This window comes from Mercenaria mercenaria, chromosome 3, assembly GCF_021730395.1.
Source record: "Mercenaria mercenaria strain notata chromosome 3, MADL_Memer_1, whole genome shotgun sequence".
Taxonomy (NCBI): domain Eukaryota; kingdom Metazoa; phylum Mollusca; class Bivalvia; order Venerida; family Veneridae; genus Mercenaria; species Mercenaria mercenaria.
The window spans coordinates 88,386,734-88,400,766 of record NC_069363.1 but is presented as its reverse complement, the minus strand read 5'-3'; the positions used below and the strand labels follow the sequence as shown (position 1 = coordinate 88,400,766).

The 14,033-nt window shown below is 32.5% G+C and overlaps 2 protein-coding genes across 2 annotated transcripts; both read left to right on the top strand.

Annotated features, from left to right (window-relative positions):
* The first annotated feature begins 1,035 nt into the window (after positions 1–1,035).
* On the top strand, positions 1,036–3,678 carry LOC123524135 (neurocalcin-delta B-like). Its single transcript, XM_045302098.2, has 2 exons — positions 1,036–1,600; positions 2,085–3,678. Exons 1-2 carry the CDS (start codon positions 1,187–1,189, stop codon positions 2,280–2,282), a joined length of 612 nt encoding a protein of 203 aa, XP_045158033.1. The 5' UTR covers positions 1,036–1,186; the 3' UTR covers positions 2,283–3,678.
* Positions 3,679–6,656: 2,978 nt separating this feature from the next.
* On the top strand, positions 6,657–8,645 carry LOC123524134 (neurocalcin-delta B-like). The gene is made up of 2 exons (XM_045302097.2): positions 6,657–7,138; positions 7,581–8,645. Exons 1-2 carry the CDS (start codon positions 6,725–6,727, stop codon positions 7,776–7,778), a joined length of 612 nt encoding a protein of 203 aa, XP_045158032.2. The 5' UTR covers positions 6,657–6,724; the 3' UTR covers positions 7,779–8,645.
* Positions 8,646–14,033: the final 5,388 nt, after the last annotated feature.

Genomic DNA, 14,033 nt, shown 5'->3' with positions numbered 1-14,033 from the left:
TTTAAAACTTCACTTCTTTCAAAGTATAGGTACCGGACAAGCTTTTCTACAACCTTCTTGCCCGGACATGTAGAAAAGGCGTTATACGAAGAGAGAATAAAACGTTGTTCTTTCACTTAGACCATCAACATATATGTGCATACATGTCAGGACCTCAGGACCTTTGACATACACGTGTGATATTGATCTTCGAAGAACGGGCCTAGGTCTTACGCTCGGCACGTTAGTTCAATCCAGCCATAAATGACCAACTTCTAGCAAGGACATGAAAATACTACAAAAATGAAACTAATGTTTACTTTTCTGAGGTTTCAAATTGCCTAAAAATATGGTAGGAAGACCATTATTATCGTACATGTACCTTTCAGGTATTTGATGGGTTATGGCATACCTTCCCGGCCTTACATATACACTATTACCACTTCCTACATCTATATAAACTAAAGTAGGAGAACAATTATCACGTCATAACTTCTACGAATAAACGGTACACTAGTATGACGGTGTTGTTGATGATGATAATGATAATGATGATGATAACGGTGATGATAATGATGAAAATAATAGTGATAATAAATGATGATGAAGGATGAATAAAGAAATTATGATGATGATGATGATGATGATGATGATGATTATGATGACGATGACTTTCCTGAGCCCCATTGCTCATTTTTAACGTAATTGTCTAAAAATAGCATTTATTCCTTACCTGTATATATTCTGTGTCAATTCATGTTTATTACATAAATCTAAAAAATTTCAACAGAAGCGTAATCGCCGCTGGACATTTAAGAAGGATTACGGTATGTAAGTCGGATATCGACCTCGTACATCGGCCTTTCTCTGTAGGAAAGACCTGCGCACGGGCTTCTCGAAAACACCTCGAGCGCCGTGCGCAGGTTTTTCCTACAAAGAAAGGCCTCGTACTCGGTCAATATCCTATACTTATGTATTTATTTAAAAGTCAGTTCTAAACTTCACACGCAATAATAAACGTAATTTTTGAATACCTTTATGCTTTATATAACCTAATAGTGAAATGCAATTATTTCCATTTGTTACAAGTTTAATCGGAATAAATGGGTAGATTTTAGTCAAGGCTATTTTTGAAGTCATTTAAACGATCTAGCATTTTCGGTTAACAAAAGAACGAAAGGAGATATAACACTAAAGACATCTGGAAATGGGACAACAGCAGGGCAAGGACCGACAGCAGAAACTGAAAGGACCCCTTCTGAAGAAATTGCAAAAAAAAGTCCCGGGAATGAAGATAGAAGAAATTCAAGAAATTTATTTAGATTTCAGACGAGAAACAAAAGGAAAGGATGCACTCAAGCGGGATGACTTTATACGTGTTTATAAAAACGCGTTTGGAGAGAAAGTTGGATCTTTGGCAAACAGTATTTTTGACGCTTTTGACGAAGATGGGAATGGAACCGTTGATTTTGAGGAATTTCTTATTGGACTTAGCATAGCTGAAATGTCAGCAAACACAGACAGAGAAGGGAAAATGAAAAGAATAAGATGGGCTTTTAACGTGTATGATAAAGACGGCAGTGGTACCATTGACAAAAGAGAGATGAGACAAATAGTGAAGGTAAGTAAAGGGTTTAATTTTCACTTTTCTATAACATCTGCAACGTTTTATGTTAAGCCTTATGAAAGTGTGTTAACCTGAGAAAAAAATGAAATAAATCGATCGTAAGTAAGAATAGATTTATTCTTGATCAAATATACCGATAACTTTATGCAAACATGTGCAAATTGGCAAAATTACGCAAAATACACCGATTATTTTATGAAAAAGAAGTTGATTTTCCCCATATACTCCTGTTTTGAAAATCGGATGTTCTAAATCATGACGTACCGGTCGAGCAAAACTTCAATACGCTATCTCCAGATAATAATATTTCCGAAATTTTCTTAGTATCTTTTCAAAACAGTATGGGGAAAAAAAGCATCTAATAAAAGGAATTTATCTAACATATTCATCTACTCAAGAATAGTTTAGATAAAACAAGTTAAAACTGTATTTGTCAGTTTAATCAAACAGACATACTTTGAATATTGTCATTTTTCAGGCAGTTGCAGATGTGTCAGTTTTACCAGCAAAGGATTTAGAAAATAAGGAATCACCGAACAAGTTTGCTGACAGATTGTTTGATGAAATAGATGTTAATGGAGATGGTGAAATAACTTATCAAGAATTTGCAGCAGCAGCTGAGAGAAATGCGACTTTGATAGAAATGTTAATGCCAGCCCCTGAAAGTGATCTATAGTTTATAGTACTTTCTGCACTGTTTTCACGAATACATTGGAAATTACATGTTATATAAATCTGATATAATAATAATAATTATAATAATAATAACAATAACATTAGTTCTGAAGAGTGGTCAGAAATGACCCATATAATTCCATCTAAATATATGACCTATCTGAAGATGTGATCCACCTTATTCCGTGATCAATCTAAAGCTATCGTCTATCTAAATCTGTAGCTGTAAAGACGAATACATGTATCACGAGAGAAGACAAAAATAGTATATCAGAGTACATAAAATGAGCCGCGCCATGAGAAAACCAACATAGTGGCTTTGCGACCAGCATGGTTCCTGACCAGACTGCGCGGATGGTCTGGATCCATGCTGGTCGCAAACGCACTATGTTGGTTTTCTCATGGTGAGGCTCAAATATGTTTTGAAAGACATTAATCTACAAACAATATCATTTTTTAAATTTTATTTTCAGCAATAGTTAACATAACATGACATACAAAATATGACGGTTTTTGTAATAGTATGATAATGCTAGATTACATTACTTCCAGTTATAAATTCATATTAGCAATACATCATATTAGTACTTAATATAAAAGAATCCGGTTCATATTATCATAATATATATGCACACACACTTGTGTCATTTCAAATTATGATATTAGTTAGATTGATATCAGCAAAACATCAATGCAAGGGTTACATTGAAATGTCTTACTACACGTACTTATAGATAACATTATATTGAATATCATTTTTTTAAACTTACATATTCTATAATTAAACATGTTGACCTTGAACCCATATATATCTAATACACCTTTTTAGTATGACAAAACACCTTGTACTGAATGCAAGCTTTTAGCTGCATAATTTTCTGTAATCAATGCACACATTTATATTTTTCAGGGAAGGTCGCTTTTGAAATAAAATTATTTAGCTTCGTAGAAAAATTTCAATATCAGTTGATATATTGATTTGTCTCTTGCTGAATAACTAGCTATAATTAAATAGCCGTAATTTATGAAATATAAAAGCATGTTCAATTGATAAGCAAACGTTTGTACTTGAACGTTATTTCGTACCATAATGAGATACAGGCATGCGCAGACCTCAAATAGTAAAATTAGCGATCTATAGCTAAATTTATAATAGCCAGATTTGTTTGTTTGTTTATTTCTCAGTAAGTTTGGAACAATAATGCAATGGTAGCTATCATTCAAAATAATTTGTCAGTTGAATATAGCGTTTCTGTATTGCATTTCTAATGTAAAAGAAAGATATGGTAAAGGTGATTACGTCTATAGATTTTATTCAATAAAGACAGCCGGCGTGTGTATAAAACTTCTTTTTGTAAACAAATAAAAATGCTCTAATTAAAAATGCAGAGTACGTACTGACATGTTATATTCCCGCATTTTGTTTTAGTATGTTTTTCGTATAGTATTCAAACATAATTGATTTATGGTAATAAGATTGCCATTGTATTTATTTCCAAACTATGCTTCTTTGTTGGAAGTGGGTTAACGTACCACCGATACAGGCTATATGGCGACTTTCCAGGTTTTGATAGTGGAGGAAGACCGTACAGGGCACTATGTGTGCATAACTGCAATCGTGGGAGGGCCCCTGATTAGAACCAGTGACCTTTCGATAGACATGAAACTCACTAAAATGTTTATGTAGAAATATAATTCTGCCCGAGAGCCCAAATTAAATTTTGAAAACACTCCCGTGCCACTGATGATTGTGATATACTATTACAAAAAATCATGGTGCCAAACTGAATTCATAACTACCACTACAGTGAACGGGTACATTGACCTGAAAACAAATATCAATGAACTAAAAGCACACACAAAAAAAAAAATAAAAGTTGTTTCAATCGAGTTAAAGGCCTGTACTGCAATGTTCGTAGCCTTTAAGAATAAAGGAAAAATGTCGTTGGCTTATTAGAAACAAAGTATATTAGACAGAACGCCCGGTCGGCTCAGCTGGCAGTAAGCCCCGAGCGAGACAGTCGTCTCCGTTACGTAATAATAGACGATAACAGGTTCTTCCCAGCTGATTCAACCGAGGAAGTTATCAGTTTCCAACAGAGAACAAGGAGCTTTTGTTACGTAAACCTGGCGTACCTTAGGATAATATATATTAACAAAATGACTGCTCCCCCAGCTTTACGACATTGCGGATTATTACTTGAGTTAAGAGTTACACCGGCACAATTTAAGTCATGTTTTACGTTTAGCACAAAGACTGGTTTTTAAGCACTTGATATTTAAATTGATAAAATTGTTCGACGTGTCATTGTAAACCATTCAATCAACCTATTACTTCCTTGTCATACAATAAATAAAGACCAATGATTTTTTCTTACCATGAATTGATCTGTTTGTAATTTAAGAAACTTTAATTTCAATAAAACTTTATATCTTTATCAATGATTACATTGAAAGATATGCAAAATTCCAAATTATTTGTTTCACAATTTTACTAATAAATTGTCTATTGTTTTAAGCATGTTGAACAATTCTCCTCTTTGGCGATCTTATCAGTATATCTACGGCACATATTCTGATAAGCCACCAGACAGCGCAACTGATAAATCCTGTTCCTAAACTTACATTGATTTATATAGGAAAGAAGAGAGGGCAGAAAAGGTCGTACGCATTCTTCACTTTTTAAATTGTTTTATACAGTGATATAATTATAAGTATGTTAGATAGTTAAGACCGCCACGGTAGCCTAGTGGTAGAGCGTCCGCTTCGAGTGCGTGGATTCGATCCTCGGCCGCGTCATACCAAAGACGTAAAAAATGGTACTAGTAGCTTCCTCGCTTGGCGCTAAGCATTAAGAGGGTAGTGCTAACACTGGTCAGCCCGGTGTCAGTATAATGAGACTGGGTGGGGTATCATGTCACATGTCTACGGCGTGATATTCCAGTGAGGCAGCACTAAAAGTAAACTAAAGTTGGGCATTGTGCTCACTGCTACAAGTAGACACCGTCGTTTATATGACTGAAAAAATGTTGAAAAAGACGTTAAACACACATACACACACACACAGATAGTTAAGAGACAGAAGCGACGCATTTTTGGACGCAAAAAAAATGATATTACCATTTGATTTTATTAAATTATATGTTTTATAAAAACAAAATTAACAATCCTCTGAGAGCTGTAACACATAGCCAGGCCCATTTAAAAACAAATTACTAGCCTTATGTTCTTAAATGACCTATAAACCATAAAACACCAAGAAAAGTAGGAATCATGAATCGTATAAGAGACTGACAGGTCAACACAATGGAATATCTTCAAAACAGACAGCTAAAATGCGGGTATGAACACGTGTGTAATGAGATTTGTTTACATTTCTATAAATGCAAAAAAAAAAAAAACTCCTTGAAAATGCAACCAGAATGTTAAATGTAGGTCCACAATGAAATAAAAAACAGAAACTGGCTTACTTAAATAATGAAAATGAAACTTTAACGGAGAAAAAAATGAGGATTTTTTTCTTTCCACCGTTATCCGAATAGCCCGGAAGTGCTGCTTGATTACTTATTTAGTACTACTTTACCGTAAGGCAGTGGACCCGTGATGACACTCGGCAATTTCCGTGTGATTACGTATTTAGTTAGTTTAATAGGCAAATCGGCAATCTTCGGGCGTAAGTGTATTTCAACGATGAAAGATACGGAGTATGCCGAAATTTTGTACGTAGAAAACATGTACATAATTTGTTGAACGCTATTGAACTGTTTTCCATATAGAAAAATAACATTTACTATTCTTGTAGGACATAATAATTGATGCTAAAATTCCTGTACTTCATCGACCACTTTAACATATTATGCTGATGAACTATTTTATCCAGGCCGTTTACAAAATAAAATAAAATCTTCACACAAAAATGGTAATGCCTTTGTACATAATGTGGCAGCTACATTTTTTGTTATGAATTTCGATAATTGTTTTCTCATAAAATTACTAAATGTTAACATAGCAAGGAAAATAATATTGAATTCATTGTTCTAACTATGTAACTTCATATGTAATATAAAAAGAAGTGAGTGATCTTTCGAGAAACTGTTTTAACATGGAAAAAAATAGCTGGTTATACGAAGTTCTTGAACTGTTCTAACTAAGATTTTGCTTTTTTAATTAAATATCATAGCGACTTTTTAACATTATGTATTCATTTAAAACCCAGGTCTAAACTTCACACGCAATATAAAGGTAATTTTTGAATACCTTTTTTTGTTCTCTTTATATAACGTAAATATAGATAAATGCAATTATTTCCGTTTTTTACAAGTTTAATCGAAATAAATGGGTATAATTATATTAGTCGAGGCTATTTTTGAAATCATTGATACGATCTAACATTTTCGGTTAACAAAAAAAAGAAACGAGATATAACGCTAAAGACATCTGAAAATGGGACAACAGCAGGGCAAGGACCGACAGCAGAAACTGAAAGGACCCCTTCTGAAGAAATTGCAAAAGAAAGTCCCGGGAATGAAGATAGAAGAAATTCAAGAAATTTATTTAGACTTCAGACGAGAAACAAAAGGAAAGGATGCACTCAAGCGGGATGACTTTATACGTGTTTATAAAAACGCGTTTGGAGAGAAAGTTGGATCTTTGGCAAACAGCATTTTTGACGCTTTCGATGAAGATGGGAATGGAACCGTTGATTTTGAGGAATTTCTTGTCGGACTTAGCATAGCTGAAATGTCAGCAAACACAGACAGAGAAGGGAAAATGAAAAGAATAAGATGGGCTTTTAACGTGTATGATAAAGACGGCAGTGGTACCATTGATAAAAGAGAGATGAGACAAACAGTGAAGGTAAGAAAATGATTTTATTTTCATTTCTTCAACGTTTTATGTTAAGCCTTATGAACTTGTGTTTACCTGAGAAAAATTGAAATAAATCGATCGTAAGTAAGAATAGATTTATTTTTGATCAAATATACCGATCACTTGATACAAACATGTACAAGTTAGCAAAATACGCAAAATACACCGATTTTTTTATGAAAATGCATGTTGAGAAAATGAGATGTTTCCATAGACTCCTGTGTCTGAAATCATGTAACGGTCGAGCAAAACTTCAATAGGCTACCTCCTGATATATTTTTTTTGTTAGTTTCTTTTAAAAACAGTATGGAAAAAGGACCTGCATCAAATGAAAGAAATCTATCTAACATATACATCTACTCAAGAACTGAATTTGTCAGTTTATAATTAATCAAACATACATACATTGAATATTGTTATTTTTTTTCAGGCAGTTGCAGATGTGTCAGTTTTACCAGAAGATGCGTTAGAAAATAAAGAATCACCGAATAAATTTGCTGACAGATTGTTTGATGAAATAGATGTTAATGGAGATGGTGAAATAACTTATAATGAATTCAAAGCAGCCGCCGAGAGAAATGCGACTTTGATAGAAATGTTAATGCCAGCCCCTGAAATTGATATATAGTGTACAGTACTTTTTGCAATGTTTTCACGAATACAGTGGAAATTATACGTGATCTTAGTTCTGAAAAGTGGTCAGAAATGGTTCATATAATTCCATGGTCTATCTAAATATATGACCTATTTGATTATAATTATGATCCATCTAATTCTGTGATCCATTTAAAGCTCTCGTTTATCTAAATCTGTACCTGTAAAGATGAATATCCCGAGAGAAGACAAAAATATTTTATCGGAATACATACAATATGTTTTGAAAGAGTTTAACCTACTAACAGTAACATTTTTAAATGTTATTGAACCCATATACACTTTATTTTGGCTTTCAAACAGAAACGACAAAACACCTTGTACTGAATGCAAGCATTTAGCTGCATAATTTTCTGTGATCAATGCACACATTTTTGGACTAAATTACAGGGAAGGTCGATTTGAAATAAAATGATTTAACGTCGTAGAAAGATTTCTGTATCAGTAAACAGAGAAAGGATTTATATCTATTGATTTTACACTTGTTGAACAGCTATACTAGTAAAAAATGTGTAATAGCTGTAATTTATGAAAATGTAATATAACACGTGTTCCATTGAGAAGCAAAAGTTTGTACTTGCACATTAATTCGTATTATAATGAGAAATAAGCACGCAATACAGATTTTAAACATGTATAATAAGCGATCTGGTTGAATCAATATTAGCCAGATTTTTTTGTTAAATTCTCAATACGTTTCGAACAATACTGTCATGGTAGTTATCATTTTAGATGATTGTCAGATTAGTAGGTCGATATAAATATATTATTCATTATATATTTATTCGTGAAATACTGGTATTGAGAAATATTGCTTAAATAATTATACTAATATATTTTTGTTGTATTGTTGCTCTTTTTCACTCCAGTGAATCATATTTTCAATACACGTTCGCTGCATACACAGCTTTAACGAAGGGACATTACTTGAGAGCCGTTTTACTTTAGACTTTTACACAGTTCATGCCCGTTTCTCAAACAAATAACTATGGTGACTGATTTGAAGCATTTCGTTCTGGTGGATTGGCGCGTCTACAGTGCGTTAACAAGTCAACACGCCGGAACGACAACATTAACGCACTGGTAGATTAACAATAATAGATGTAGGTTAAATATTATTAGCGAAGTACAGCCAAGGCATCGTTGACATACATTCATAGTTTTGATTGCTTTAATAAAAGTATAATTGTGTTGACTGGGCATCAAGAAATCAGGACAAATACATGATTTTCAGCTTTGTGCTGTGGCTAAACAGCCATAGGGGGTCGTGGGTGGGGGGGGGGGGGGGGGGGGCTACAATAGGTATCTTATGTTGTAGTTTCAAAGATACTTCAACAAAAAGACAAGTCAAGTATAAGTTCTGGCCTACATGAGGTTAAGATGAAAACCAGAAATTACTTGTATGTTATTAGTTTAAAATATTAGATAAATGATTTTCCTGGCTCCTGAAATTATTAAGCTTACAGTTAAAGTCATTTGAATATCACTGGTATACGAATATTTGCGGCTAGGTATGCAGAGGAAAATTGTATAGGGGATAATAAGGTCATATAATCTCTTTCTCTTAACAAAAAACATTCCGGCTAGTCACAATATATAGCGACTGGACCCATTCCTTTGTTTAGGACATATCTAATCTATATAGAGACGTAGGCACTTCCCTGGGTTACATACCCTACGTCATGGCAAGTTGCATTAAAGTTGCATAAAAGCACCTAATATATAGTAAAATATAGATAAAATAGATATACCTCACCATTTCATCAAATTCATGAATCATTCGATTAAAAATGCAGGAAACTTTTGGAATGGTCAATCACAGTGAAATATTGGCTGATAATGACACACGCTAGTTTATTTATCCTTTTAAAATTGTGTTAAAATATTTTTTCAAGTCTATGCATGAGAACGAAAGATAGAATAAAAAAGAATAAAAAGAAAAATGTTTAAAATAGATAGCAACATTAAGATAATTTATCCCGAAATGCTGACTGATTCTTTTCAAGTTTTGGAAGGGTGTTTCGCCTGGAAATTATGGGACGACAGTAATGGTTTCGACTATGAAAAATACCTTGATTGTTTTGCATTAAAATTTGATCTTGATTGTGAAGCAAAACAATCAGTTCATTACAAATATATATATCAAATAGGTTTACCTAATTGAAATCGAAACAACTCTACTTTACATACAAGTACACTATTTGGAAGCCATGTTGAATATATTTTGGGCCGAAGGTTTTATATAACAAAACCATTATAATGACCTACTTAGTTTTTAAAATTACAGTGGCACGAGATACGCAATTATGACCGAAGGCACGCCACAGCCGCATATTAATTAACCGCTTTTTACTGAAATATCAATCCAGACTGTTGTTTTACTTTGTGCATATGTTTTGCATATCTAAGCGCTTTAATTTTTCAGTTGATTTCCTTTTTGTTGCTGCTGCATTTTTCTTTTTTGTTTTCTTATGCATACATCCTATTTGCTAGAAAGATGTTAATAGTTCTTTTTGTGAATTCACTATGTGTATGTGCTTGCATCAGAATAGCTACTGATGATGCAGACATATACCTTACTTTTAGTTACTATTGTAAATAATCGTGGGGCTAGCGTTATTGATTACGTTCTAGGTAGGCCAGAATTATTTGAACATGTATAATAATTTTCATGTTAATGAGCCGAACATATTGTCTGACCATTGTCTGATTGAATTTTCTCTGGCATTTGATACAGTTAATCAAACAACTGCAAGTAATGATGAAACAAATTTTGTCAACACTAAATATGTATGGAAAAATGACTTATGCTCAGAGTTTGTAGACCGCCTGAAATGTGATGATATTACGGAAAATTTTAACAGTAAAGGAAACAACATTTCATTGTGTACAGATAGTGATAGTATTAATGAATGTTTGAAAAGTTTCGAAGATACAATAGATAGTGTGGCGTCACCATTTTTTAAGAAGTCTATCAAGTCAGGTATTAATACAACTGGTGAATATTTTGTAAAAAATGAAAATCCCTGGTATAATGACGAGTGTTATGAGAAAAGGAAAGTATTTTTTCGACTGTTAAATAGATATCGCAATAATCCAAGTGATGAAAATAGAGTAAATATGGTAAAGGCTAGATCAGAATATAAGAGTTTATTGAGAAAGTGTAGATATGAATACGATAAGCAGAAAACTTCTCAACTTGAATACTGTAGGTTTAAAAATGCACGTAGATACTGGAAAATGTTAAAAGAAGCTGCTGGCGTTAAACCAGCAAGTATTCCTCTATCAACGTTTGAGCAATATTTTAGAGCAGTGAATAACCCAGAAGATTTTAAAGTTATGTTTGAAGAGTTGAATACTGTTATATCTGAAAATGAAATTAGAATAGTCATAAACCAATTAAAACACAATCGTTCTGCAGGTCCGGATTTGTTACTTTATGAATTTTTCATTGCAGGAAAGGACATTTTTGTACCGTTATTGTATATTATGTTTAACAAAATTTTTTGAAATAGGATACTTCCCTGACAGATGGTCAGAAGGTTACGTCATTCCTTTAAATAAGAAAGGAAGTATTAATAATGTTGAAAACTACAGAGGAATTACACTATTGAGTAGTCTAGGTAAATTATTCATAAGTGTCATAAATACTAGATTGAAAAACTGGGCTGAGTCCTATAATGTATATGTTGAGGCTCAAGCTGGCTTTAGGTCAAACATGAGTACTATAGATAATGTGTTTGTATTAAATGGTTTAATTTCCAATTTTTTAAATCAAGGGAAGCAACATTTCTGTCTATTTGTTGATTATAGTAAAGCATTTGATTATGTGGTTAGAGAAAATCTCTGGTACACACTTATTAGATTAGGATTACGTGGAAACGTGGATATAATTCAATCGATGTATGATTGTATGAAATCAAAGGTAAAATACTTGAACAACTCGAGCGAAGAGTTTACATGTTCACTCGGTGTCAAACAGGGGGAGTGCTTATCTCCCTTTCTTTTTTCTATGCTGTTGAATGATCTGGAAGAAACATTTTATATATAGTGGTATTGAGGGTCTTGATATTCATATGTTTAAACTTTTTCTGCTTTTGTACGCCGATGACATTGTCATTTTCGCCAATTCTGCTGAAGAATTGCAACAATGTATACATTTGTTAAATGATCATTGTAATACCTGGAAATTAAAGGTAAATGTATCGAAAACTAAAGTGATGATATTCAAAAGGGGTGGAAGATTGACCAGGGATCTGGCGTTTTATTATAACGGAAACTTAATTGAAATTGTTACGAAATTTACATATCTAGGTATTGTTTTTACATGTGGAGGCTCTTTTAGCACTGCGCAAACAACATTAGCAGGACAAGCGCAGAAAGCAATTTTTAGTTTAGAGAAATACCTATATAAATTTACGTACGTTAAACCTAGACATAAGATGGATTTATTTGATACTTTAATTGCCCCAATACTGAATTATGGAAGTGAAGTTATGGGTTTTAGTTCTAGTCAATCCATGGAACGTGTACATGTGGAATATTGTAAAAAGGTCTTAGGTGTAAAAAAAAAAAAACAACACAGAATGATTTCATATATGGGGAACTAGGTAGAATATCCTTTCACTGTAGACACTTATTTAATGTTATTAAATACTGGATAAAAATCTTAGGTAGTAAAGAGAACAAGTGTATAAGTAGAATCTATCAGCTATTGAAAAATGACTTTGAAACTAACCCAGGAAGACATAACTGGTGTTCTCAATTAAAAGAATTTTTATGTTCGCTTGGCTTTTACGAAGTTTTGGCTGCAACAAAGCGTAGGTAATGCAGATATGTTTTTAGAAATAGTTAAGCAAAGTCTAAAAGATAATTTTGTACAGAATTGGCATGAAAGGTTACAAGAATCGACTCGAGCATTATTTTATAGAACTATTGCAAATTTTAAATTTCAAGATTATTTAGATTATTTCACGGGTAATAAACTTTGTCAGTCTTTTGTAAGATTAAGAGTGTTGTCATCTCATTGGTTACAAATAGAAGCAGGTCGATGGGCAAGACCAGTAAGAATCCCAGTGAATGATAGAAAATGTGTAATATGTAATAAGCTAGAAGATGAATATTATTTCATACTTGAATGTTCAATATACTCTGATTTAAGAAAAATTACATACATAAAATGTATTGGAAACATCCAAATATGTTCAAATTTATTGAGTTGTTAACGCTAGAGAATACCACATATATAAGAAAACTAGGAATTTATGTATATAAAGCATTTCAAAGAAGAAACGACATGTTATATGGTACACGTGAATAAAATTTTTAGACATAAATAAGATTTCACTACATTCACGTGTTTGTATAAAAGAAAATAACTATCTTTAAGTCAATCATTCTGAGGCTATTTCATTATCTTTACTTTATGTGTTTTTTTGAAGAAATTTATCCATGTTATCTGTCTTGCATGTATGTTTTTGTAAGATTGATATATTTGTGGATATAGTATATTGATGTTAAGATAAGTAGCCTTTCTTACGTTTCGTTTCGGTAAGATCGGTCGCTTAGTCACAGTTAATTGTTTTTGTGTGTCCATATGAATATTAATGTGTTTATCGTTTGACAATATAAATGTTATGCAACTGTATAACTGTCAATTTTCACTAAGAAATGCAGAATTTATAGATGTATAATTCATTAAATTTTATTAGAATGAATGTGTCTACTATATCAATATTTTATATACAAGTGTAGTTGATACATTAAAAGAAATATTTTATTAACATAATCTATATCATTTATGTTAAATGAAAAGGTTGTAAAAAATATTTGTCAGACCTTCTCCACATTGAAGTGTATGTAATTATATATTCACTGTTCGTCATATCTGTCTGTATGTATGCTTGTTATGCCATGATGGGCTAATAGCCTTATGGAATAAATAAAATAAACTCTAAACTCTAAAAACTTAGATATAATAGGGTGTAACAATTATATCTCTGTTAGAAAGCACTCACTTGTGTTTATGTTTAGCTTCCCAATTATTTTATTTTGTCTTAACCACTGAATATGATGGTTTTATCCCTCTTTCGTAGCATGTATGTTTTAGACTGCTTGTTTGTATTGTTATAGGATAATCATGTTATGTCGGAAACTGGCTTGTATTAGCTAATGTATACATGTTTGTTATAACCGACGCTAAATAAATATTATCTTATCTTACCTTATC

Excerpts from the sequence above, each read along its gene's own strand:
- LOC123524134 (XM_045302097.2), top strand. The coding sequence starts at position 6,725 with ATGGGACAACAGCAGGGCAAGGACCGACAGCAGAAACTGAAAGGACCC. Across the intron at positions 7,139-7,580 it reads AGATGAGACAAACAGTGAAG|GCAGTTGCAGATGTGTCAGT; the intron begins GTAAGAAAATGA and ends ATTTTTTTTCAG.
- LOC123524135 (XM_045302098.2), top strand. The coding sequence starts at position 1,187 with ATGGGACAACAGCAGGGCAAGGACCGACAGCAGAAACTGAAAGGACCC. Across the intron at positions 1,601-2,084 it reads AGATGAGACAAATAGTGAAG|GCAGTTGCAGATGTGTCAGT; the intron begins GTAAGTAAAGGG and ends GTCATTTTTCAG.